At 39.0% G+C, this 22,607-nt stretch overlaps 1 protein-coding gene across 1 annotated transcript; it reads left to right on the top strand.

The window, feature by feature from the left end:
* Nucleotides 1-11,223: 11,223 nt before the first annotated feature.
* LOC140132146 (annexin A1-like) lies at nt 11,224-21,286 on the top strand. Its single transcript, XM_072150953.1, has 13 exons — nt 11,224-11,382; nt 14,132-14,214; nt 16,387-16,477; nt 17,054-17,148; nt 17,289-17,402; nt 18,102-18,192; nt 18,504-18,583; nt 19,017-19,073; nt 19,165-19,258; nt 19,346-19,441; nt 19,546-19,604; nt 20,155-20,277; nt 21,016-21,286. Exons 2-13 carry the CDS (start codon nt 14,146-14,148, stop codon nt 21,076-21,078), a joined length of 1,032 nt encoding a protein of 343 aa, XP_072007054.1. The 5' UTR covers nt 11,224-11,382; nt 14,132-14,145; the 3' UTR covers nt 21,079-21,286.
* The last annotated feature ends 1,321 nt before the right edge of the window (nt 21,287-22,607 follow it).

Here is a 22,607-nt window from a genome sequence, read left to right as displayed (position 1 = left end):
GACATTTCATACTGTACCTGACTAGTGTGAATCCCAGTGACTAATAATCAAATAACTATCACCTACTCTTTTAACTTGGACCGATCCCTTTAATAATTAATTAAACTTTCCCTAACTATTCTACATCTACCTGCAATCTTACTAACTTTCGGATATACTTACCTTTTCATAAGTGTCTTCTTTCTGCAGTTCCGGAGTTGGTCACGTGTCGCCGCATCTTCTTCTTTCTTCAATTCCGTAGACGTTGCGGCCATGTCGCTCACAATTCCTGCTGCACTCTCATTGAGATTAATAGGGCAGAACACTCATGCACGGCCATCTGCTCCATTACACTGACGGAGTGACAAGGGGACCGACGGATCCCTCTTTTTCGCGATCTGTGGGGGTCTCAGCAATGCGACCCTTACTGATCAGCAAGTTAGGCCCTCTTCCATGGATAGGGCCTAACTTTAGTTCCTGGAAAAACCCCTTTAATAGACTCTGCTCCACTATATCCTCCATACAGTAAGGTAACATGTGAATACTGTACTACTGTTCAAAATATTCTGCAAAGCAAAACATTTTTACTATGAAGATTCGGACATTTATTTCATTTACAGCACATTTCATAGTATCCAAAATAAATAAATAATTAAAAATATTTTTTGAAATTTGCTTACATCAGCTGTTTAAAATATAAGAGGCCAAGGGAAACAAAGTGTGTCCAAGTGGTTTAGCTCTATTAGAATACCAGAAAACAACTTTTACACAAGAGGAATGTAGACTTTTCACCCCCCTTGTTTTCTACAATCAGAAGTGTGACCTCACTGCCCAACCCTGCTGCGCCCTGAACATGTGTTATTTTTTCTCTGCACTCCTTGTGGAATATATGAAATGTTGCAGATTTTCCATGCATTTGCTGCATCATAGAATATATCACCATCTATACTGTATATATTGCATTTATATTTGTATTTAGAACACTTAATACTAGAGGAGAATTCATTGCACTAGTTACAGTATGTCTCTTCAGGGTTTATAAGTTATGAAAGATGCTGCTACTAGAGTAGAGATACAATTAATCTTGTAAATTTTTGGAGGTCTTAGGTAAAATGGCCATAAAAATTAAGTTATTTTTACAACGCTTATAATTTACTATAATTGACACTTTTCATCCAACATCTTCATATCATATAAACAGGCACATGTTTTTGTACCCAGCTGCTCTGTTAAGTCCATGTTAAGTCCATTAACAGTACATTGTTCAATTAAATTCACAAAGTGGACAAACTAGCCACATGTTACATTTCAGGGTTCCAGCCCTTAGCCCTTTTTTTCACATTGTATCTTTAATCAGAACTACTCTATGGATTGACTTTATATTGTAAATTGACTTTAGAAATCACCTAGATACAGATACCACCATATGACATAGAATTTGAATGTAAAGTGATACTAATAGTAAATTATAAGAATTTAAAATGTCTATTAGGCCTCTTTCACACAAACAGATTTTTCTGCCTGTATGCTACCCTTACCATACCATTTCGGTACAGGTAGCATCCATCCACATTCGTTTCAATGGGCAATACGTCCGCCTATATGAATGTACGTAATGCCCACGGTACCGTAACGTCAATGAGAAGAAAGATAGACGCTGACCCAAGATAAGGGATAGAGAATCAACTCTATGTGTGTCTTTAAAACAAAATTGAATTGATTAATCAAATGACACACGCAGAGACATCAACGCGCTCTAACTGTGTACACTCTATGGCATGGTGGTGCCGTGATGACATCATCAGGCCGCAGCGTCATACAGTGAGAAGACAAGAAGAAGCGGGAGTGTCAAATAATGAGTTTATATTATTAAATGACTCCTGGACAGCATATTATTAGTGGGGGGAGGCGCTCCTGGACAGTATATTATAAGTGTGGGGGGGTTGGTTGGGCTCCTAAACAGCACATGGAATAAGAGGTGGAATATGTTCCTGGACAGTATATTATAAGTAGGGGAAAGTGGATGGGCTACTGGATAGTATATTACTACTGGACATTATATTATAGAGATTGGGGCCTAGACAATGTATTATAAGGGGAACTCCTGGAGTCTAATAATAAAAAACTGCTGGACAAGTGGAGGCCGCTTGACAGTATGTTTATAACTGGGGGTTACTGAACAGTGTATTTATTAACTAACTTAACTGAATTAACTAATACGAGGGGCTGCTATGCTACACATTAATTAATGGGGGACTGCTGACTACAAATGGATGTAGAGATGTGCTGCACAGAGCTGAAGAAGTTATCAAAGTTCTGCAACTGATAGAGAAGAATTGTCATCTGTGAAGAGTCCACTAAGATGAAGTCCAGCACAGATCACAGGTGAAAGGTTGGAGCTACGGCTGAGTTATACAGTAAGTGTTGTCTATATCTCCCTTATGAAAATAAAATGTTATTCTCATATTAAACAATCCACACAGAGACAGACAGAAACTCAGCTCCAGGATCTCACACAAAAATCCAAGATGGCGGCCACCCAACCCTAAGTGAGAAGTTACTGGGTTGTGTCTAGGGGCAACTGAAATTGTGTACACCAGGACCGATAGAGACAGGTTGGACTTATATCTGTGAAATGCTGTATTTTTGTTAATAACAGTGAATTAGAGAATGTGTTATTTTGTTATTCTGAGTACAGATAAGAAACTTGTCTTTATGGGAATACTCCTTTAAGTAAGACTTTTTGTATTTAGGCTGAGCTGGCGAGACCAGTTTTTTCTGTCTTATACAATGTTGGGGATTTATCGTTCTTCTAAAGACTTTTGATCCACAGCTAAAAGAAAAGCAAAGAATGTGGTCCTTAAGATAACAATGAGATAATAGACTATTCAATAGTGAAATAAGTGTACAAGGGAACGTCAAAAATGTAAACCAATAGTTTTTCATATACTTTTAAATGAATGGGCTGTTGTCTGTTAATGGTTGCATATGTATTAGGGCTTCAGTATGGGAGAGCATAAATAACTTGAATAGTTCATTATTTCACCTGATAAAGATGAGACACATAGGGGCAGATTTATCAAGCTGTCTGAAAGTCAGAATATTTCTAGATGCCCATGGCAACCAATCACAGCTCCTCTTTAAAATATTCATGAGCACTGATAAAATGAAAGCTGAGCTGTAATTGGTTGCCATGGGCAACTAGAAATATTCAGACTTTCAGACACTTGATAAATCTTCCCCATAGCGTTCCAAGCCAAAAATGTTAAATTGTGCAGGTATCGCTAGTGTACCCACCTGTGCAGTGATGGATATACACTAGTTATACACAGCTAGGCTCTTACTGCGTCTGCCCTGAGTAGTCATAATGCTGGGGTTTTTGAACCACTTACATGCCCAAATCTAAAGTGACCAGGACATCTAAGAAGTGAGACGGAGAAAGGAGGTTCCACTGCCACTCTCATAGCCCCAAGCAATGTGATCACGGGCTGCTGTGGAGTACCATAGTTACTTTTAAGGCTGGGCCTAATAGGCCAATGACAAAGTGCTAGTTAAAAAAAATTACAACAGCAAAAATGGCTCTTTTTCCTTATTTACTCAATGTAATAAGGAATAAGAAGATGAACACATGGCAGCATCACAGTTTTTGTACTTATACACACACATACACAAGTACACTCACATGTGGCTGTAACACATGCATTTTCTAAAGCATCAGAACAGATGAGAAGTGGAGATTTGACTTATTACATAGCTTTAAACATTGGGGCACATTTACTTACCTGTCCGAGTTACGATCCCCGAGATGTGTTCTCCGACGATGATGCTGCGATGCACGTAGATCCTGCGCCTGATATCCTGCATTTGTCGCTCCCCGCTCAGGTCCGCCGGAGTTCACCTTCTTCTTTCCTGGTGTATGTAAGTGCTTGGCTTGCAACACAAGTTTGAATGTTAAATCCCGCGCTTAGTCCGAACCCATCGGAACGTCTGACGACCCGCCCCCCAATTTCTGTCACGTGAAAACCGGCGCGATTGGCTAAAAGTCGGGAAACCCGACGAAAATGCGGCTGCGGGACCCTTACTAAATAAGTCCCATTGTGTTTACAAAATGCATGCATTAACGCAATATTAACACATATGTTAACACTGTGTTAACAAATACATGTGTGCATGTGGTAGGGCTGCAACAACACCCACCTACCCTCCTATCCTCCTTCTAACTACGGATTCCCATGGCAACCAACCAAAAAAAGAGATGAATAAGAAAAGGGCTTTTTCTAAAAAGACCCAGTCCCAATTCAGTTTCCATTCTACTCATTCTTTATAGAAGAGTCCCATTTACAAAATACTATGGGGATCCATTGGTGTTTCTGCACCTTTTTGCTGCCTAATGCTGTTTTGCGCCTATTTTGTGCTTTTTTTTTTAATGTTACACCTCAATTCACCATCAGTTATTGCACCCTTTACAGATGTTTGCGCCCAATTTATTATACTATTGAGCCTAAATGGGTGCAAATAATTGTGCAATACCATGCCAATCCTGAGCAGGCTTAGGAAGGCCATGGTTTGTTTTGCGCAACAAATCGCGCCTTTTTTAAATTTGAGCCTAATAAAGCACAAAAAACCCTGCAATTGACAAAGAGCCAAAATGATAAAGACAAATTAGGTGCAAAAAATAGATTCACAAATGGCGCAAAATGAGCGCAGAAAAGGGGAAAATAAGATAAATGACCCCCTATATATACTATACTATATATACTGTAGAAGGGCTGGAAGAGGCATTTGGATTTGCTTATTCAACATAAAAATAGAAAGTAGTTATCAAGGTATATTACAAACTCCATGTTGTCATTTAAAACATTTGCAGATACCTACTGTGCTCCTGTTTTCTCATGTTCTTTATATTTTCTTATCCTGTGCTACACCCAAAGAACCTGTAAAGAACTGCACACTTCCCCTCTTACGAGTACCTGCTCAATTACTAAATACCAATAATAATTAATGCCCCTTTCTATCTCTTTTGACCTGCTTGAGTCAAAATATATTGCAGAGCCGATGCCGGTTCAACTCAAGATCGGGACACACGGGTGCTGTCTATAACTAATGGCCGACACCCCAGTATAAAACCTGCGGGTGTATAACCCGTTAAATGCAGCGGTCAGCGCGACTGCAGCATTTAACATGCCTTTGAAGGGTCTTTTCCTGAGAGATGGCATCTCTGCCTGAAAGATGGGCTGACACTGCTAATACCCTGCAATACATCAGTATTGAAGAGTATTATCATGAACAAGCAATCAAAATGTTATTCAATAAAAAATGAAGTAATAAATAAAAAAAATGCCCATAATCCCCATAACATATCAAGAGACATATATTACGCAAAAAAAGTCTAAATCATACCACAAAACCCACATATATAGTATCACCGTGTCCGTAACAACCTCTAGAGTAAAATTAAATAATTATTGAACCCCCACGATGAACGCGGTTAAAAAAAACCAACCAAACAAACACTCCAAAAATTATGATTTCTACCTATTCAACATGTCCCACAAAAAACAAGCCCTCAATCAGCTCCATAGCCAAAAAAGTAACAATGTTATTGTCAATGCCACTTGGAAGATGGCAATGCAAAAAATAGAAAATAAAATACATTTTTCCCACATTAGGGTTTTATCTGACAAATTTAGTAAAACATAAGAAAAAATATTCATGTATGGTATCTCCATAATCGTATCGACCCATAGAATAAAGATAACATGATTATTAGGCTTTACAGTGAACACCAAAAAAAAGGAAAGTAAAAATCCAGTACAGAATTGATGCTTTTCTACTCCTGCCCTCAAAAAAAAGTTCCTAAATTTTCAACAATAGGGTATACCAACCCCAAAATGGTAACACTGCAAAAAGCATCTCATCCTGCAAAAAAAATGCCGTCACATGGCCGCAATAACGCAAAAGCTAAAATTTTATAGCCTACAACAGGGACCAATGAGGAAACTAAAATCCTGGCAGCTGCAGTGAGCTTCTTCCCTTCTGTGCCTCGCTGTGCGCCTATTAAACATGTAAAGGCCACATCTGGGTGGTCTCTGTACTCAGGGCAAATTGTATAACAAATTGTATGGTGGGAAATGTGTAAATTTTAGGGCTAAATGAACGTATAACCGGCACAATTTGACCATTCTAAATTTAACCTCCATTTTGATTCAATTACAAAGGGGATCTAAAGGGGTTAACAATCTTCCTAAAAGCTGTTTCTGATAGTTTGATGGGTGATTTGATAGTTTTGGGTTGATTATATAGGGAGTTTTGATACAAAATATGTAAAATTTCATTCAATAATGTATTTATCCCCAAAATAGTCAATTCTGAAAATCCGGAAAAGCGATATTCAATTTGTAAGCCGCGTGACGTGAAAATAAATTATCCAGACATTTCAAAAATGATGAAAATGTAAAGTATCCATATGGGAAATGTTATTAAGCAATTTATTTAGGTGGTAAATCTATCTGCCTGAAAACACAATAATTTCGAATTTCGAAAATGGCAAATTTTTCTAAAAATTCATAATTTTTTCCTTTATTTTGTAAATAAACGCAAAACTTGTCAGCCAAAATTTACCACTAAAATGAAGTATAACATGTGGGGAAAAACAATCTCAGACTCACTTTGATAAGTAACAGTGTTCAAAAGTTATAACCATATAAAGCAACGCAAGTCAGAATCCAAAAAATGGGACTGAGCCTTAGGCTACAAAATGGCTGCGTCCTTAAAGGGTTAATGTCCCATATTTTGAAAAGTGTATTTGTTTTGACACATTTCCAATTGAGCATGCTCACAGAGCATTCTCTAGCCCTTATTTGTCCTGTTGCTTTTCCCACTTAGGGAAATATAAAAATGTAACTCTCAATTCTCACTGTGTAAAATAAAGATATCTTACAGAGAGCAGAGCTGTATCTAAGCCACAACTATAAATGTATCTTTCATATAAAGAGGAGAGCTGCTGTATCAAAGTCAACATGATTAAAGTTCCTACCATACATGTAGCTTACCATTATTTTATTAAACCCTAGAAACATACCTGGGTGTGATGGGAAGTTTTGTGCAGTGGAATACATACAATATTGTATATATTTGTTAACAGTCTTTAGGGAAACCTCTACTGAGCTACTAAACATGCTTTATATAGGTATTTTCACAATATGCATGCCAATTATAATATTGAATGGGTAGACTTCAAAACATTGTCTCAAGTTTCCATGACTTGCTGTATGATGATCACAATGGCTGATAATGTACACTTATAGACCAATTAGAATACAGATTGGGAATTCCAAATGGTCTTTATCACTCTATTGTTTGTGACTGCTCTTTTGGCCATTGTAGATGACCCTATTGCTTCTGGTATGCCATTAGTCCTGTTGGCACTTGTTCTGCAGATAGTAGCATGACCAGATTTACTGTGTTAGAGCTTCATGTCCTGGCCCGTTAGGCATCTATAAGCATGAATGTTTTATGAAAAGACACTATTATCAAATTCGTATCAACTTTACAAAAGTATTTTGGAAGAATGCAGTGTTAGTGTTAATTCAAAAAGCTAAAGGTTTACTTCACAGATACAGAACCAGAACTAAAGCATACAAGTACAATAGTTACAGTACTAAATACTACCATTGTCTAAAACCACATACAGTACAGTTAGTTACATACACAAGGTTATGTTAAAGGTGGTTTTCAGGATGCTGATATTGATATTCCCATTATAGGATAGGTTATAAAATAAAGTAATCAGATTGGTGGGGGTTTGTTCTGGAAAATTTTCTGATAAAGTTACATTTTTGAGTTATGTTTTTATACTTTCTGGAAATGTTAGAGAGAGCCACAGCCCATAATGTGCATCGTTGTATAGTTCTGTATACAAGAATAAAAGAGAAATGCCACAACATAATTCTGTAAAGATCCTATTTGCTCACAGGGCCAATACAATATGCTGAGATGCTTATCTTCTATCTCCTGTCTATAAATGTATAATATAAATATATAGTTATCTATGTAACCATTTATGGTATTTATCAAGTTTTTTGTCTATATACCTATCTCTAATTTATTATATTACCATGGATCAATCAATCTTCTCCTGATGTGAAGAACTTCTTTATTTCACAAACGGTGCAGTACAGGGATAGAGCAGGGCCTGGCCAAGCATACGGCATGTGTACGTTGGGACTATACTGTCCTGGCAGAGCAACACCTTTTGGAACTTTATGGGGAGATTAACCCTGCTTCTGTGATCAAATCTCCATTAAGGACGTTTGTGGGGGTCAGAATTATCGTGGATAGTGCTGAGATCTTTTTTTCTCCTTGTGGATGCAGCGTAGAAGGACTGGCATCTGGCCACTTTATCTCCTGGTCGGCTTCAGAATGCTGCGCTGCTGATACAGAATCTGAGGCTGAGTGGTCCTCTGGGTATGCCAGGTGCTGGTGTCTGCCTTGTCTATAACGCACAAGTCAGTAGAGGTGAAAGTTTCCCAATTAATCTGGAAAGTTACTGACAATGGGGCACATTTACTTATCCCTCCGGAGGAGTTCACCGAAAGTGCATTGTCCGACCATAATGCACTGTGCCGCGATTCACTAAGATCGTGCGCCCGATATCCTGCATGTGTCGCTTCCCCGCTCAGGTCCGATGGAGTTCACCCTCTTCTTCATGGTACATGTAAGAGCTTGATCTTGTGACACAATTTGAAAGTTAAATCCCGTGCTAAGTCCGAATCAGTCAGATTGTCCACCTCCCCCCCTCAATATCTGTATGGTCTAGTTGTATGGTGTCTTAAATATGACAATAAGATGGCATACTGTACCACCTTCACTGTAGAACTGAACACAATCTAGGAGCTGAAGAGAAAAGTCTGATAAGGATATCGGACTTACCCCTCTATAAGTAAGGAGAGGTAATACAAAGTAAAATTTAATTGAAATGTCCACAAACAGCTGGAGTATGCACTCTATGTATTACTTAATGTCTCTGTTGGTGCTCAGGGGCAAACTCTGAGGACTTGTACATCTTTTAGTGACAAAGCATGTTTTGGCACAATCTCTGATCCTGGTATCTGACATCATTTATGAAGTTGCTAGCTACATTTTTCCAAATTCAACACTAGCTTTAGCCCTTAGGGCTCATTCACACGGCTGTACATGGGGACGTATATGCAGCTGAATATACGTCCCCATGGACGGCAATGGCGGCCTGGCATGCTCTATCTTTCTGCAAGTGTGCAGCCGTGCGCCCCTGTTTCCTATGGAGGGAGGAGGGGTCACCTCCTCATCTCCAGCACACAGCGGGCATGCCGCATGTTAATGAACCCTTATTAGTTTGTGAGGGCCCTACAACTAATAATTGTGTGACCCTCATACAGCTTTTATATACTTTTATTATATTTATTTTATAGAATTATTTAAACATATATAGATATGTTTTATAGTCTGTGCTATATATTTTTACAAGAGTAAACTGAATGACTAATATCAGAATTAGTAGTAAATGAAAGTTTGGCAGAGCCAGTCTTCACCCTAAGTTCGTATGTTATGTACTTTGTACCTTGGTGAGGATACCAAGATTTAGACTGTACACTTGGCTTTCTCAATTATTGTGTCAGGGTGTAGCCACCTCACTGCTATGCATTCTTTCAAATGGAATATTGACTGTAGTTGGTTTCACAGGAGCAAGTTTGTTTCATCCATTGGTATTAATGATCCTAATAGCTCCTTACTCCTTTGTAGCTGCGGCTAATAAATAAGAAGAGGTAAGCTTGATCATATGTTAGGCTAGATTCACATTTTTACGTGATCACGAACGTGAGAAGTCCTGTGCCACAGGCTGATCACTATGCTGGGGACTGAACTCTGTGCATCATATTGATATATGATACCCAGAGTTCTTGTTTTCCAGATATGTAGCAGGACTGACAATGTTGCATATCGGGGAAACAAGAACTCTGTGCATCAAATATCATAGAGACTGATGACGGAAAAATGTGAATCCTGCTGTAGGAGCATGGCTCACTACAAATGACTATAGTAGGGGACTGAAGACAATTATAGGGAGCTTCAATGGCAGAAAGCTGGTAGAAAAACTCCATGTAGTGGGCAGTTTTCTGATAAGGTGCAAGATAGCCCAAGGAGTCATGGCCTCTCGATATTTTTGGCATGAACTGCATAGCGGGGAAACATCATGTACTATGTTTTGGTGCAGAGGAAAAATCTTGACCACTTTATTTTATTTACATTAATAATTTAATGAAGCCAGACATGGATTAAATTGTGTGAAATCTGCTAATGGGCATGCTGGAACTAGTGGTTCACTGCAGCTAAACAGCAATAGGCTGCACAACCTTGCACAGTGTATGGGCCAAAGAGACGGTATGGCAGCAGAGACATTTATGGGTGCTGTATTAGTGGCTTCATGTGAGGGCAGATTCCAACATGGCACTTTTGTCACATGGGAATGAGTTTCATGGGACACACATATGCATTTTGGCCAAAACCCATCCCATTTGCGCTTTAGATGCGTTTAAAAACATTACAAAAAGGCCTCGTGGGAATCCACCCTAAGGCCTCATTCACGCGGCAGTTGGAGGGCTTATATACGGCTGATGTATATACGTCATATATATACGTCCCCCATTGGCCGGCAATGCATCTGCTTTGAAAAATGCACCGCAAAAAACGTATACACATAAAATGCAAAGTTAAGACACTTTATCCAAAAACCCATTTAAATAGCCAGTATGCAACACTGATGCATTTTACAAGGATGCAAAAACGAGATGAAAAACATGTATCAAAACCGCCACGTATGTCCCCGGCCTTACAATGCCGCAGAGGCCATCTATTGAAGCTTCTTCATACATCATATACATGAGGCCTAAATCTATAAATCATACATATCCTGATATATAACTAATATGATTAGTATGATATTGTAACTAGGCGCGTTACATAAAATACAATAAGGATATGTAACAAATGTATAAATAAACATTTATATAGGTTATAAAAGACATTCCTTTATGTACCGCGCATGTACAGCATGTGATTTATTGCCTGTGCTTCATGTAGCTCTAGCACACAGCATAGACAGCTCTGCTACTCTGTAACTGACATGTAAGCACAAAGTTCCTACAAACAAATGCCAGTAATTCTCTATGATGGAAGTAATGTGTTGTGAGTCTTGCTCCAATGCCTGAAACCATGGTGTGTTGCCAACCAATCCCTGCGAGTTCAGTGCTATGTCAGTTGCTAGGTGTGGTTTAGCAAGTTCTTCATAAAATCAGGAGTTCAGTTTTCCAGTCTTCCACCCCACAGATCATACAACTCATCCATCTCCCTCTGCAGCTCCACAAGGTGGGTCTCAGGCTTCCTATTCATTTAACTGCTTTAACCTTTTGCCTGCTGGAAAAGAAACCTGAGTTGTAAGAAAGTGCTTATCTTTATCACTGCATGTCTCATTGTGTTACATTGTAGGTGTGATCATTGTCCTGTGTATACAATGTCAATATATTTACTGTAAGTTTATACTGCAGAATTAAGACTGTGAGATTTTAAAGGGACAGAAACTGAGCTTCTTGGCACTTATGTGCTGGACAAGCAAATTCAGTCTGGATGTGGAAACATTAAACATACTTGTCTGCTGCTTGCCAAGTTTCTGTTAACTTTGTACTCGCTGGTGGGAAATGCAAGTTTCTGTAATGTATGCTGCATGACTTTAAACTATTTCTTACACTGTTCACCCCTTAGATACCAAGGGCATACTTTATGTCTCCTCTAGAGTAGCTAGGTTATATGGGCTGTGTTTATGCTGATAGAGAGAGAGAAAATGTGTAAAAATAAAGAATATATATATGCAAACAAGGGGACGTGCAATAAACAAATCAGTGAATTCAAACATTATGCATTATATTTTTTTTATTGTATTCATCACAGGTTACAACATGGTCAGATGTGTAACTATATAATTTTACATTCTCTTGCTTGTGCTCATTGTTCTCAGACTAGTAGATCTGGGAGGTGGCGCAGGGTGTGTCTCATCATTTTACTGCCCGGAGCATATACTGAGATGACTAGCTTTTGTCCATTGGTGCGGGTTAGACAGTCGTGCTGTACACGTATAGAACAGGTTTGATCTTCTTTTCCCATAGTAAGACTTCTTTGGTAGATTGATATGATCTTTGTACAGATGTTTAAAAGTAATTACCCAGTGGTTATATAATGTAGCTAAAATTATTCTTTCGACCTATTGCATAAAAAAAATTGGATTTTTTGAATTACATTTTTTTTTTTTTTTACTGTTGCCAAGAAATGTGACATATTTGTATGCCCTTAATTACCATTAAATGTTGTTGCGGAGACATTGGCTTTTTATAGTACTATCCATCTATTTCCTTTAAACCTTTTAGCAAAATGTATGCATATTTATAATATCTGTTTATTGGCTTATTCAAACAAATTGGGAAGTGCTCTGGCTTATTGATAATATCTGCCGAGATGGAGGCACCATCATGCAGTTCTGTGCCAGGTTCTAAGTGCAGAATTGCGCAATAGCCCGTGTCTGGATCTTGTGCCCAGCACCAACTCCTCCCGACCCATATGAAGAAGAGGTGGGAAATGGCTGCAATTCCTGGTTGTGGACACATTATGGGGGAGGTTTATCAGAAGTGTCAGAGCTGAACTGTTCTTGTTGCCCATAGCAAACAATCAGAGCTCAGCATTAATTTATAAAACAGCTGTGAAGAAATGAAAGCTGAGCTCTGATTGGTTGCCATGAGCAACTAGAACAGTTCTGCTATAACGCAACGCTAGCGCACAGGGGGCGGGCATTGGCCCGATCACATATGTGTTATGAATGCAATGCTAGCGGACCGTGGCCTAAGAAAATATGGCTGTTTAAATCTGATAAATTATAATTGGGTAGCCTTCCGCTCTTACCAAAACTATGAAACACTTAGGCCCCTTTCACACTTGTATTTTTCACACGCATTTTGCGTGTGCTTTTGATGCACAGAACTTGCATTACACTCTGACCCATTGTAATTAACAGATTTTTTTCAGACTTGCTTTATTTTTCACACAAACTTTATTTTTAAAGCACGTTTAAATCTCAGCATTTTCTACTTTTGCAAGTCACGCGCATAAAAAAAACTCACAAGCCTATGGAGATGCTTTAAAAAACACATTCAACTCTGAGACACATGCAAGTGCAATGCATCTTTCACTGATCAATTGCCAAAGAAAAGATAGACCGCAGTTATCTGCATGTGAAAAACGCATTGAAATTGTATTGAAAACCCCAAAAGAACCCACGTGAAGAACTGAGACACTGAACAAACTCTTAGTGAACTGATTGAACTCTGATGAAAAATGTCAGTTTTTCACTGACCAAACCCTGACTGCACCCTCATCAGACTCTGACGTGATCTGCAACGCAAGTGTGAAAGAGGCCTTAGACCAGGTCCAGACAAGTTTTTATATACTGTTTTCCCCTAAATCCCTTCCTCATCCAATCCCCTCCCTTCATTGGTTGAACTTGATGGACATGTGTCTATTTAACTATGTAAGTGTGCTTAGCCTCATTCCTGGACTAAGGCCATAGACCCCACAGAAAAGCCTGGTTACATCAGCGAGAGTCCAAGTCCCAAGTCTGTGTTTAATGGAGTGAAAGTTGTCCCTATTTCAGAGTGAAAATGCTCATATGAAGCTGAGCTATGTAGGCCAAGTTCATACTACTGTACAAACCTTTATTTTAAAAAAGCTAAAGAATGGAGGTTTACCATATGAGTTAAAGATCCCGTTAACCTCAATCTAAATTTTATGTCCTCCGTTATAGACAGTTACGCCTTTATCCCACTGTAATCTATTTCCACCCTGAAAATGAATGCATAACTGGTACCTGCCTACGCTTAACATATTGGAAAATTTACATGGGTGTCAATGGTATTTAATTGATTGGAGGTTTGAACAGTAGTGTGAACTTGGCCTAAGTAATTTCATTTCTTTTTTAATATTTGTATAATCTGGATGCATAATTTTACTTGTTACTATGGCCTCCTATTAAGCAATAATTATGTTTATCAGTATACCTCTGTTATTTTTATAGAACCTGAGATCATCATGGCTCTTATGCAAGCATTCCTTGCCCAAGCAAACTTTTTGGCAGATGGTGGACCTCCCCCATGTTCTGTAAGTGTGAACTAAAATGCATGAATCACTAAATGTGTAGTGTTATATTTCCATCTTAACCTGTAGTAGTCTACTGAACCCAAAATGCTATATGAATTAATATATAAGCTCACTGTGTATATCAATAAATCAGATCTCAGTCAGTATCTGGCTGATCTCCTCCTCTGCTCTTACCCTAAGATCTTTCTACAATGCATACTTCTTTAAAGTTTCATAAATTCCTGTCTATACGAATGCCTTAAACATTACTCATTACAGGCGAGACAAACCTAACCACTCCCATGGCTACATCCTGGTCGTAGGAGCGGTCTCAGAAATGTCTATACTGGTTAAGATTATCTGCTTGGTTATAATGCTTCTCCATCAACTAGCAATAATCCCATAATAAAGTTAATTCTGTAATATGTTTGATCAGCTTTGCAGATTAAGATGGGGAACAATACAGTAGTTGAACAAAGCACAGTCTTGTACAGTATATTGCTAGCCAGTTGGAACAGTGGTTCCAACATCCCAGGAAGTTAAAGGGAATCCTCAGAAACTAACCTTAAGTACCAGTATGTTAAGCAGCATGGCACCTTGGTATATCATGTATCTTTCAGAAAATCAACTTTGAAATGAAATGTAAATTCATCATGGAGGTAGAAAGATTAGCACTGACCTCAAGCTCTACTTTTCATGAATGCGGGTTGAAAGCAATTGTGTTGCAATAGAAGTAACAGTATTGTGTTTTTATTGCTTGTGCAACATCCCCCACCGGGGCCTAGCCTTGTCTTGGGCCTGGAGACAGCCGGGGCCAGGAATACCGGAGTGGCTGGCGGTTGCGGCCTAGGCACGCTAGTGTCACTGTGCTTGGTATGGGGAACCGGAGGGCTGTCCCACAGCCTGGCAGGTCTTCAGCAGGTGGTGTTGGCAAAAAATGATGAGGGAGAGGCTAATATAGTAGTTCTCCCTGGGGCAACCCTTTGGGGTCTGGAGTATGAGTCCCTGTGTGGTGGATAGGGTGCCCGTGATGGTGACAGCCGTAGTAGCAGGGAGCAGACGGAGGCAGACGTTGTAAAAAAGTAACTTACAGTTCTTTATTGGAACCGACAGGAACAATGGATAACGTGCCAAACTAATCTTGACAATGGTAGAAGGCTGGGGATGCACTTGGAGAGGGAACCACAGGGATTGATCACCAGCCTGGATGCAAGGGCAGGCTGGGAGATAGCTGTGTCCTAGTAGGATGCTTCAGCTTGTCCTGGGTTACTTCAGATATCACCCTTGAGGGTTGGATGATGCCCCTTTACTCTCACTAACTCCTCAGAGCTGCTCAGGCAGTGAGCTCTCTTGCTCTACTGTCTGACTGCTCTCTCACTACTCTGCCTCAGCTCACTAGACTCTGAAGTCTCTAGAACTTTCCTGACCAGGGGTTTTATTACTCCCACTGGTCAGTTGGTGGATACTCCTCCAATGGCATCCCAGCTTGCAATACAATACTAGAACAGATGTGATTGGCTGATGGAAATACATCACATTAAACAACTAACTCCTGCCTACCAGCCAGAATCTACCTCTGCGGTGTTCCCCATGTTGTGTAGTGACCTGCTGTGGGGTTGATCAGACTCCCCACAGGTTGCGAGCTACATATTGGGATGTATTCGCAACAACCGCTCTGCCTTGCATCGGCAGGGGTGTTGCACTTGTTTTATAATCCACTTCTGATATTGACTATACCGGGGACAGAGCCTAAAGCAGTATGTTCCGTCCACTGTATAGCTGCGGTTTAGGGTAACTTCAGATCAGTTCTCCTTCTAGTGAATTGGCGCAGAGCTTCTGTATTCTAGCACTGCTGCTATATGTCAGATGGTGCCTTCTACTTCAGACTTCATTGGATGTGTCAATCTGGTACCTGATACTACTTAGAAGTGGGAGACCCTTTAAGCAAAGTCTCGGCAACTTAAAGGAAATCCACTATCAAAAATCAAACCTGATAAACCAGGGACACTTGCTCATAGATCCAGATCATAGAAACATTAGTGTGGTAATATTCTTATTTGTTATCCATGGCCTCCGTCCTTCTAAAATCAACTTAAAATTATGCTAATGAGCTAAAAGAGCTTACTTGTTTGAATCAAATAGTAATTTTAAATGTTCTGTTAATCTCCTAAAGTATAATCTTTTACATTACAGGCAGATGAAGCTGGACCATCTCTCAAAGCAACTTCTGGATACAATCCAGCTCAAGATGCAGCAAATCTAGAAAAGGCCATAAAAACTAAAGGTAATATACATCTTTATGTAGCAGAATTAACACAACATTGAAGAAAAAAAAAACTGTCAAGTTAAATAATATGAATAAGGATATAAATTATAAACTTCTAATGCTGATTTTCCTTTGTACATATCCTCATTGGGATTGGAGTCTTTTCTACTTTTGGTTTCTGAGTTTACTCCACATTCTAATGACACAAAATAACTGACCAGACCTGTGTGTGTTTGTATGTATATAATATATACTGTAATACAATTTTTACATTTTATTTTTTGATGCTGCCGTGTAGTCGCAAAAGGATGCAGGGACTCCTTGCATCTAACTACTGTATGATACTTGACGTCTCATCCCTGAGTAGTTTAAAGTCACGGACCAAACAAAACCAGCCTAATTTCTACTGGGCCTTTTTATATTTAAATTCACACCTGGCATTAACAGGAAAATGGAATCTGAATTGACCTATAAAATGTACCTTGACCACAAACTTGTATAGTACGATTAAGACTTTATTCCTGTTATCCATGATATAAAGTAGTATACATATATTTACAATTTTATTTTTTAATTTTCTTTTTACTATTAAAGGTGTTGATGAAGGCATCATCATTGATATCCTGACTAAAAGAACCAGCAATGAACGTCAACAAATCAAAGCTGCTTATCAGCAACAAACAGGCAAGGTAGGAACAATGTGCTTCCTGGGGAAGGAAATCTTTTATATCTCAACATTGAACATGGGACTTCTTTTTACTTGTAATAAAGTTATCCAAATTGCACAACAAATATATAATGCATTTAATGCTTACACTCTATTCCTTAGTCTTTAGAGGATGCATTGAAAAAAGCCCTCTCAAGCCATCTGGAGGAGGTTGTGCTGGGCTTGATGAAGACCCCTGCCCAATTTGATGCCCATTGTTTGAAGGGTGCTGTCAAGGTACAATAAATTTGAATCCAGTTGTATTTATTTTCCCATCTATTCAGCAGTTCTTGGAACTAGTGCAACAGTAATATGCTTCAGTACAGACCCATATAATGGCATTCTGGTGCATCGGGCACTGTCACTGTGCCTGCATGAACTGCAGAAGGATCCCAGCTGCTGTTTTTGGCTAAGATATAAGACAAAAGGAGAGACTATTTTGGTTTGGCCATGATTGTTGCAATTTGTGCTATTATAGTATTGGAGAGTCTAACAAATGCCCAACAGCCCACTATTAGTACTTTTCAAGCATGTAATGCCACTATGCTTAATAAACTTTCACTAAAAAAGCATTTGAAATTTTCCAAATGAATTTATAGTCGAGGACTGTAGCTGGACTTGGTACAGTTAGTGTGAAACCTCCTCACTGAGATGCTACACAGCCCCTCCCCCCTGGATGAGAAGAGCAGCAGGTTTCTGGTTAGATATTGCAGCAGAGGAGACTCTCTACTAGTTCACCAAATCCTGCTAGAATTCTGAAATCTAAATTTTCACACACTGGTATGGATATCTCCAGGGCTGCTAAGTAATGCTGTCCACAGTTTTGTTGATGATCAAAGGCTCTGATAGACCACTTTTAAATTCACAACGAATATGCTACTTTAGTTGAAAATTTTAAGGTGCTTAACATCCAGATTTCTTTTTTTTTCCTATTAGGGTCTTGGAACAGATGAAAATACTCTCATTGAAATTCTGGTATCGCGTAACAATCCTGAGCTCAAAGAAATCAACAAGGTTTACAAAGAAGGTAATTTGCTTTCGTCCGGGTTTATTTACAGAATAAAGAAATGGTAATTTTGTATGCTTTGAGATCTCTCATAAAGATATACTATAAAAATCAGTGTTTTATAGACATGTTACTCTAGTGTTGTATTTCTATGAGGTTTTCATAGCCTGACTAGGACGATATTATAGCAACCATAAGAAATCCATTGAGATACATTGGTAAACCATGCGAGTCCATGTGTGGTAGACTGCATATATGGGCTCTAATCTAATACTAAGAAATTGATATTGATGTCAAATTTCCATTTTTACTGTATTTTATTGTTGTTTCAGAATTCAAAAAGGAGCTTGCAAAAGATGTTGCCTCTGATACATCCGGCGACTTCCAGAAAGCTCTTCTTGCCCTTATCAAGGTATAGTTAATTTGTAATAGAGGTGTGGTTGTCTTGTGTCTTTCAAGATGAAAATCAATCTGGGCAGTTGAAATGAGATGCCACCGACTTATTTGGTTGTGGTCCGACTCCCATCACCACCAATGTGCTACTGATGACCTATCTTAAGGAAAGGTCATAAATAGAAAACCTCAAACTCCTTAAGTTAAGTCAAACTTTCCATGAAACAAATCTAATTCAATATCTTAGCATGTAGTCAGCATGATTGAGAGGCTGTAGTACACAACTCATGGGTGGTTGTTCATGCTTAGCATATAGGTTAAACTTTGTGGGACAGAGTATATAAATGTATTTTTTGTGAAAAACTGTTCCTCCTAAACACACATTAAATTATCTTCGGTAAAAAGTTTAATGAAGAACACGCCTGTAAACGCCAATTGATATTCCTATATAGGGTGAACGCAATGAAAGCACAGCTGTAAACGAAGAGCAGGTTGACAACGATGCAAGGGTAAGTGTATAACCATAAAGTGTGTGTGTGTGTTGTGTTTTTTTTTTTTTTTTTTCCGTAGAATGCTAAAAACTTTACGATTCAATCTTAGGCATTATTTGAAGCAGGAGAAAAACGGAAAGGAACAGACGTGGCTACATTCATAAACATTCTAACTTCAAGGAGCGTTCCACATCTCCGTCAAGGTAGGGATTGATGTCAGACTTAATTTTTCATTGTAAATGTCCTTTCTGGGATTGGTTATGTCTCTGTTTTATGTACTTTACTTTCAGTGTTCTCAAGATATTGCAGATACAGCAAAAATGACATGGCTAAGGCTCTTGATCTGGAGTTGAAGGGAGATATTGAAAACTGTCTGATCTCACTTGGTAAGCAAAACCATTGGTGCTGATATATTATTATTATTATTTTTTTTGTAGTGTATACAGATTTTCTTTTTAAGAAAACTAAGTTGTCTCATGTTTCATTGCAGTAAAATGCATAACAAGCAAGCCAGGTTATTTTGCTGAGAAATTCTACCTGGCAATGAAGGTATGTTTAACCAAATGATTTCTGTATACTGTATGTGTTGTTGCTTTGCCAATGTATTACATGAGTTTATTTAATTTTGGTCATATGCTATTTACAAAACTGTCTTGTTTGCTCTTGGAAACGGACAACACCCCTTACTTTTGTAAGGCTGCAATTACATTAGTTGTGTCAAGTTTTGTGCTCAAGTGGGACACCACTAACAACATTTTTGTAAATCTGGTGCCTATCCAATGCCTGAATAACTGGATGGGAAAGATCAACATGATTGACACCCTGCTTAAAAAAAACCTTGAGATCCATTCTGGTATTAGTTTCCAGGCTTTTCTCCACCCTATTCTAGGGGAAACTTGTGTTGTGTGTACCTCTACACTGAGAACCCTGCTTTTGGAATCTTGGCTGCACAACTGATGTCCTCCTTGTGATTGTTAAAACCTTCCAGCAATTTGTAACTTCAGAATGTGGCCATCGGTTTGCTATTTGTTGGGTTTCACTGCAGTGATGGGAAAACTGCTTTATGGATGTAGCATTAACATTCTTATTGTCTTCATAGGGCTCAGGAACCAAACATAAGGATTTAATAAGACTGCTGGTTTCCCGATCTGAAATTGACCTTAAAGAAATCAAAACTCACTATAAGAGGCTTTATAGCAAATCCCTGCGCCAGGCTATTATGGTATGTTATATGGAATAACAGTGTTGTTTATTGTGTGGATGGTGTGAAAAAAACATGATCTCCTTCTGTATTTATTCATTTTCAAGGATAATTATCACTGAGTTTCTGATTCCATAAAGGCCATAGTATCCCTGTGGCATAAAGCTTTATTCTTGAAGCAGGGATCAGTTCTTTCAAACACACAGGTCACGGTGTTGTCCCGCTATGTTTGGGGGTGGTGATTAATCTTCACTGTTACAGCAATGTTACAAACCTGTGCTCGTGTGTACTGGCACATGACCAGGAACCCCAAATTCCCTATAATTTCCGCGCAACCTTGCATGATGAAACTACGTTCTATGTCCACTAGGCATCAGGTCTAAGCGCAGTCATGTATTGAAGTGTTTGCCACTTTAAATACCCCTCCAGGACCAATGTGATACCAGGCACACCAAAATTATAATTTAAGTAAATAGTTTTTTTTTTTTTCCCCCTATATTAAACAGCTATTCTAAAATAGTAAACTATCGCAACTGTTTCCCAAGCATTTGCATCACTGGAATGTTTTCTGTAATATTTGACAAAAAAGTATGTCAAGGGAAACCAGAAAAGCAGTGTATAACTTGTACCACTGTCTGTAATCTGTAGTACAATTTGAGTTTATTTTAATATCTGTTATCATACAGATTGCAACACAATTGGTGCCGTGTTTTCCTAACACATGGGATTTTTATTTTTTATTTTTTTTGTTTAAAATAGGAAGAAAAGCTGAAAGGAGATTATGAGACAATCGTCTTGGCATTGTGTGGACCTGACAACTAAACTTGCTGGAATTGCCTTTTATGAGGTCGCTACGCGTTTCTTCTATAGTCTGAAAACCTGCATCATTTCTTTGGGAGAGTTGTAGAAATCCTAGTCCTGTAAACCACCTGTTACATTTACTGTGTCACAAATCTTCCCACATTCACCTAAAACAAAGAACTAATAAATTACGTATCTGACAATAAATATCAATTTATATTGTTTATAAGCTGTAGCTGTATAATTTATTATGATGAATTTGTACAAAATAAGGGCAGTTTCACACTTCCCAAGCTCGGTCACAAAACATCTGCTTCAGACTGATCCCGCTCCTGCAGATTGGCACCATATTAAAGAGGTGCTTATACTGGCACTCCTGCTGTCCTGTGCCATGTATCTATTGGTATACCAAGGCAGATGCTTTGACCCAACAACTTTCAGACACCGACTACAGCATTAAATTTATTTCTGTGGTCGAGTGTCATGCCCTGCCTCCATATACAAACAGAGGCATGGCACTGACAAAAGACGCCGCGTGACAGCAGAAACACAGGTGAAGGTAAGTATAAGGTGTGTGTGTGTGTGTGTGTTTCCCCCATGATAATGCAACAGAGCCAATGCTTTTATCATTAGTGAAGTTAAGTATTCGTCAAAATCACTGACGCCAGAAAAGTAAGAGTAAAAAAAGTGTGACTCGGCCCTAACGCTATACATTGGTCTTAGTAATGGGAGTCCTCTATTAGATTGCATCATTCACCTCTTAATGCTCCATGAAATATAAAAGTCATGGGGCACTAAAAAAAATATGTAAAGGGGTCATGGGGTTTTCTGCATATTGCAGCAAACGCCAATTGCCGATGTTAACCCTTTGATTTAGGCCGGCGCCCTTTAAAAGATAGTGGTGCATACACATTTTTTAAGCGTGAATTAGAGAATGTGTTATTTTTTTTTTAAAGATTTTTGTCTTTGTGGGAAAACCCCTTTTAAGGGTTTAAGATTAGAGATGAGCGAACATGCTCGTCCGAGCTTGATGCTCGGTCGAGCATTAGGGTACTCGAAACTGCTCGTTACTCGGACGAATACTTCGCCCGCTCGAGAAAATGGCAGCTCCCGCCGTTTTGCTTTTTGGCGGCCAGAAACAGAGCCAATCACAAGCCAGGAGACTCTGCACTCCACCCAGCATGACGTGGTACCCTTACACGTCGATAGCAGTGGTTGGCTGGCCAGATCAGGTGACCCTGGGATAGACTAGCCGCTGGCCGCGCTGCTCGGATCATTCTGTCTCTGGATGCCGCTAGGGAGAGAGCTGCTGCTGGTCAGGGAAAGCGTTAGGGTGTTCTATTAGCTTACTGTTAGGCAGGAGTGATTCTCAAAGAACCCAACAGCCCTTCTTAGGGCTACAATAACGTTCTACTTTTTTTATTTTAATTTGCATCTTTTACCATTTTGTGAGGAATTAGCAGGGGGACTTGCTACCGTTGTGTTTAGCTCTTAGTGGCACACATATCCATAGCAAAGACCGAAGTGGGAAAATTCAGTAGGGGTTGGAT

This window comes from Engystomops pustulosus, chromosome 1 (assembly GCF_040894005.1).
Source record: "Engystomops pustulosus chromosome 1, aEngPut4.maternal, whole genome shotgun sequence".
Lineage (NCBI taxonomy): Eukaryota > Metazoa > Chordata > Amphibia > Anura > Leptodactylidae > Engystomops > Engystomops pustulosus.
This window is presented reverse-complemented; position numbering and strand designations above follow the sequence as displayed.

What these genes read in the sequence shown, in the direction of transcription:
- LOC140132146 (XM_072150953.1), top strand. Translation starts at nt 14,146, where the DNA reads ATGGCTCTTATGCAAGCATTCCTTGCCCAAGCAAACTTTTTGGCAGAT. An exon ending in GTGGACCTCCCCCATGTTCT is followed by an intron (nt 14,215 to 16,386) that starts GTAAGTGTGAAC and finishes TTTACATTACAG; the next exon opens with GCAGATGAAGCTGGACCATC. An exon ending in AAACTGTCTGATCTCACTTG is followed by an intron (nt 19,442 to 19,545) that starts GTAAGCAAAACC and finishes GTTTCATTGCAG; the next exon opens with TAAAATGCATAACAAGCAAG.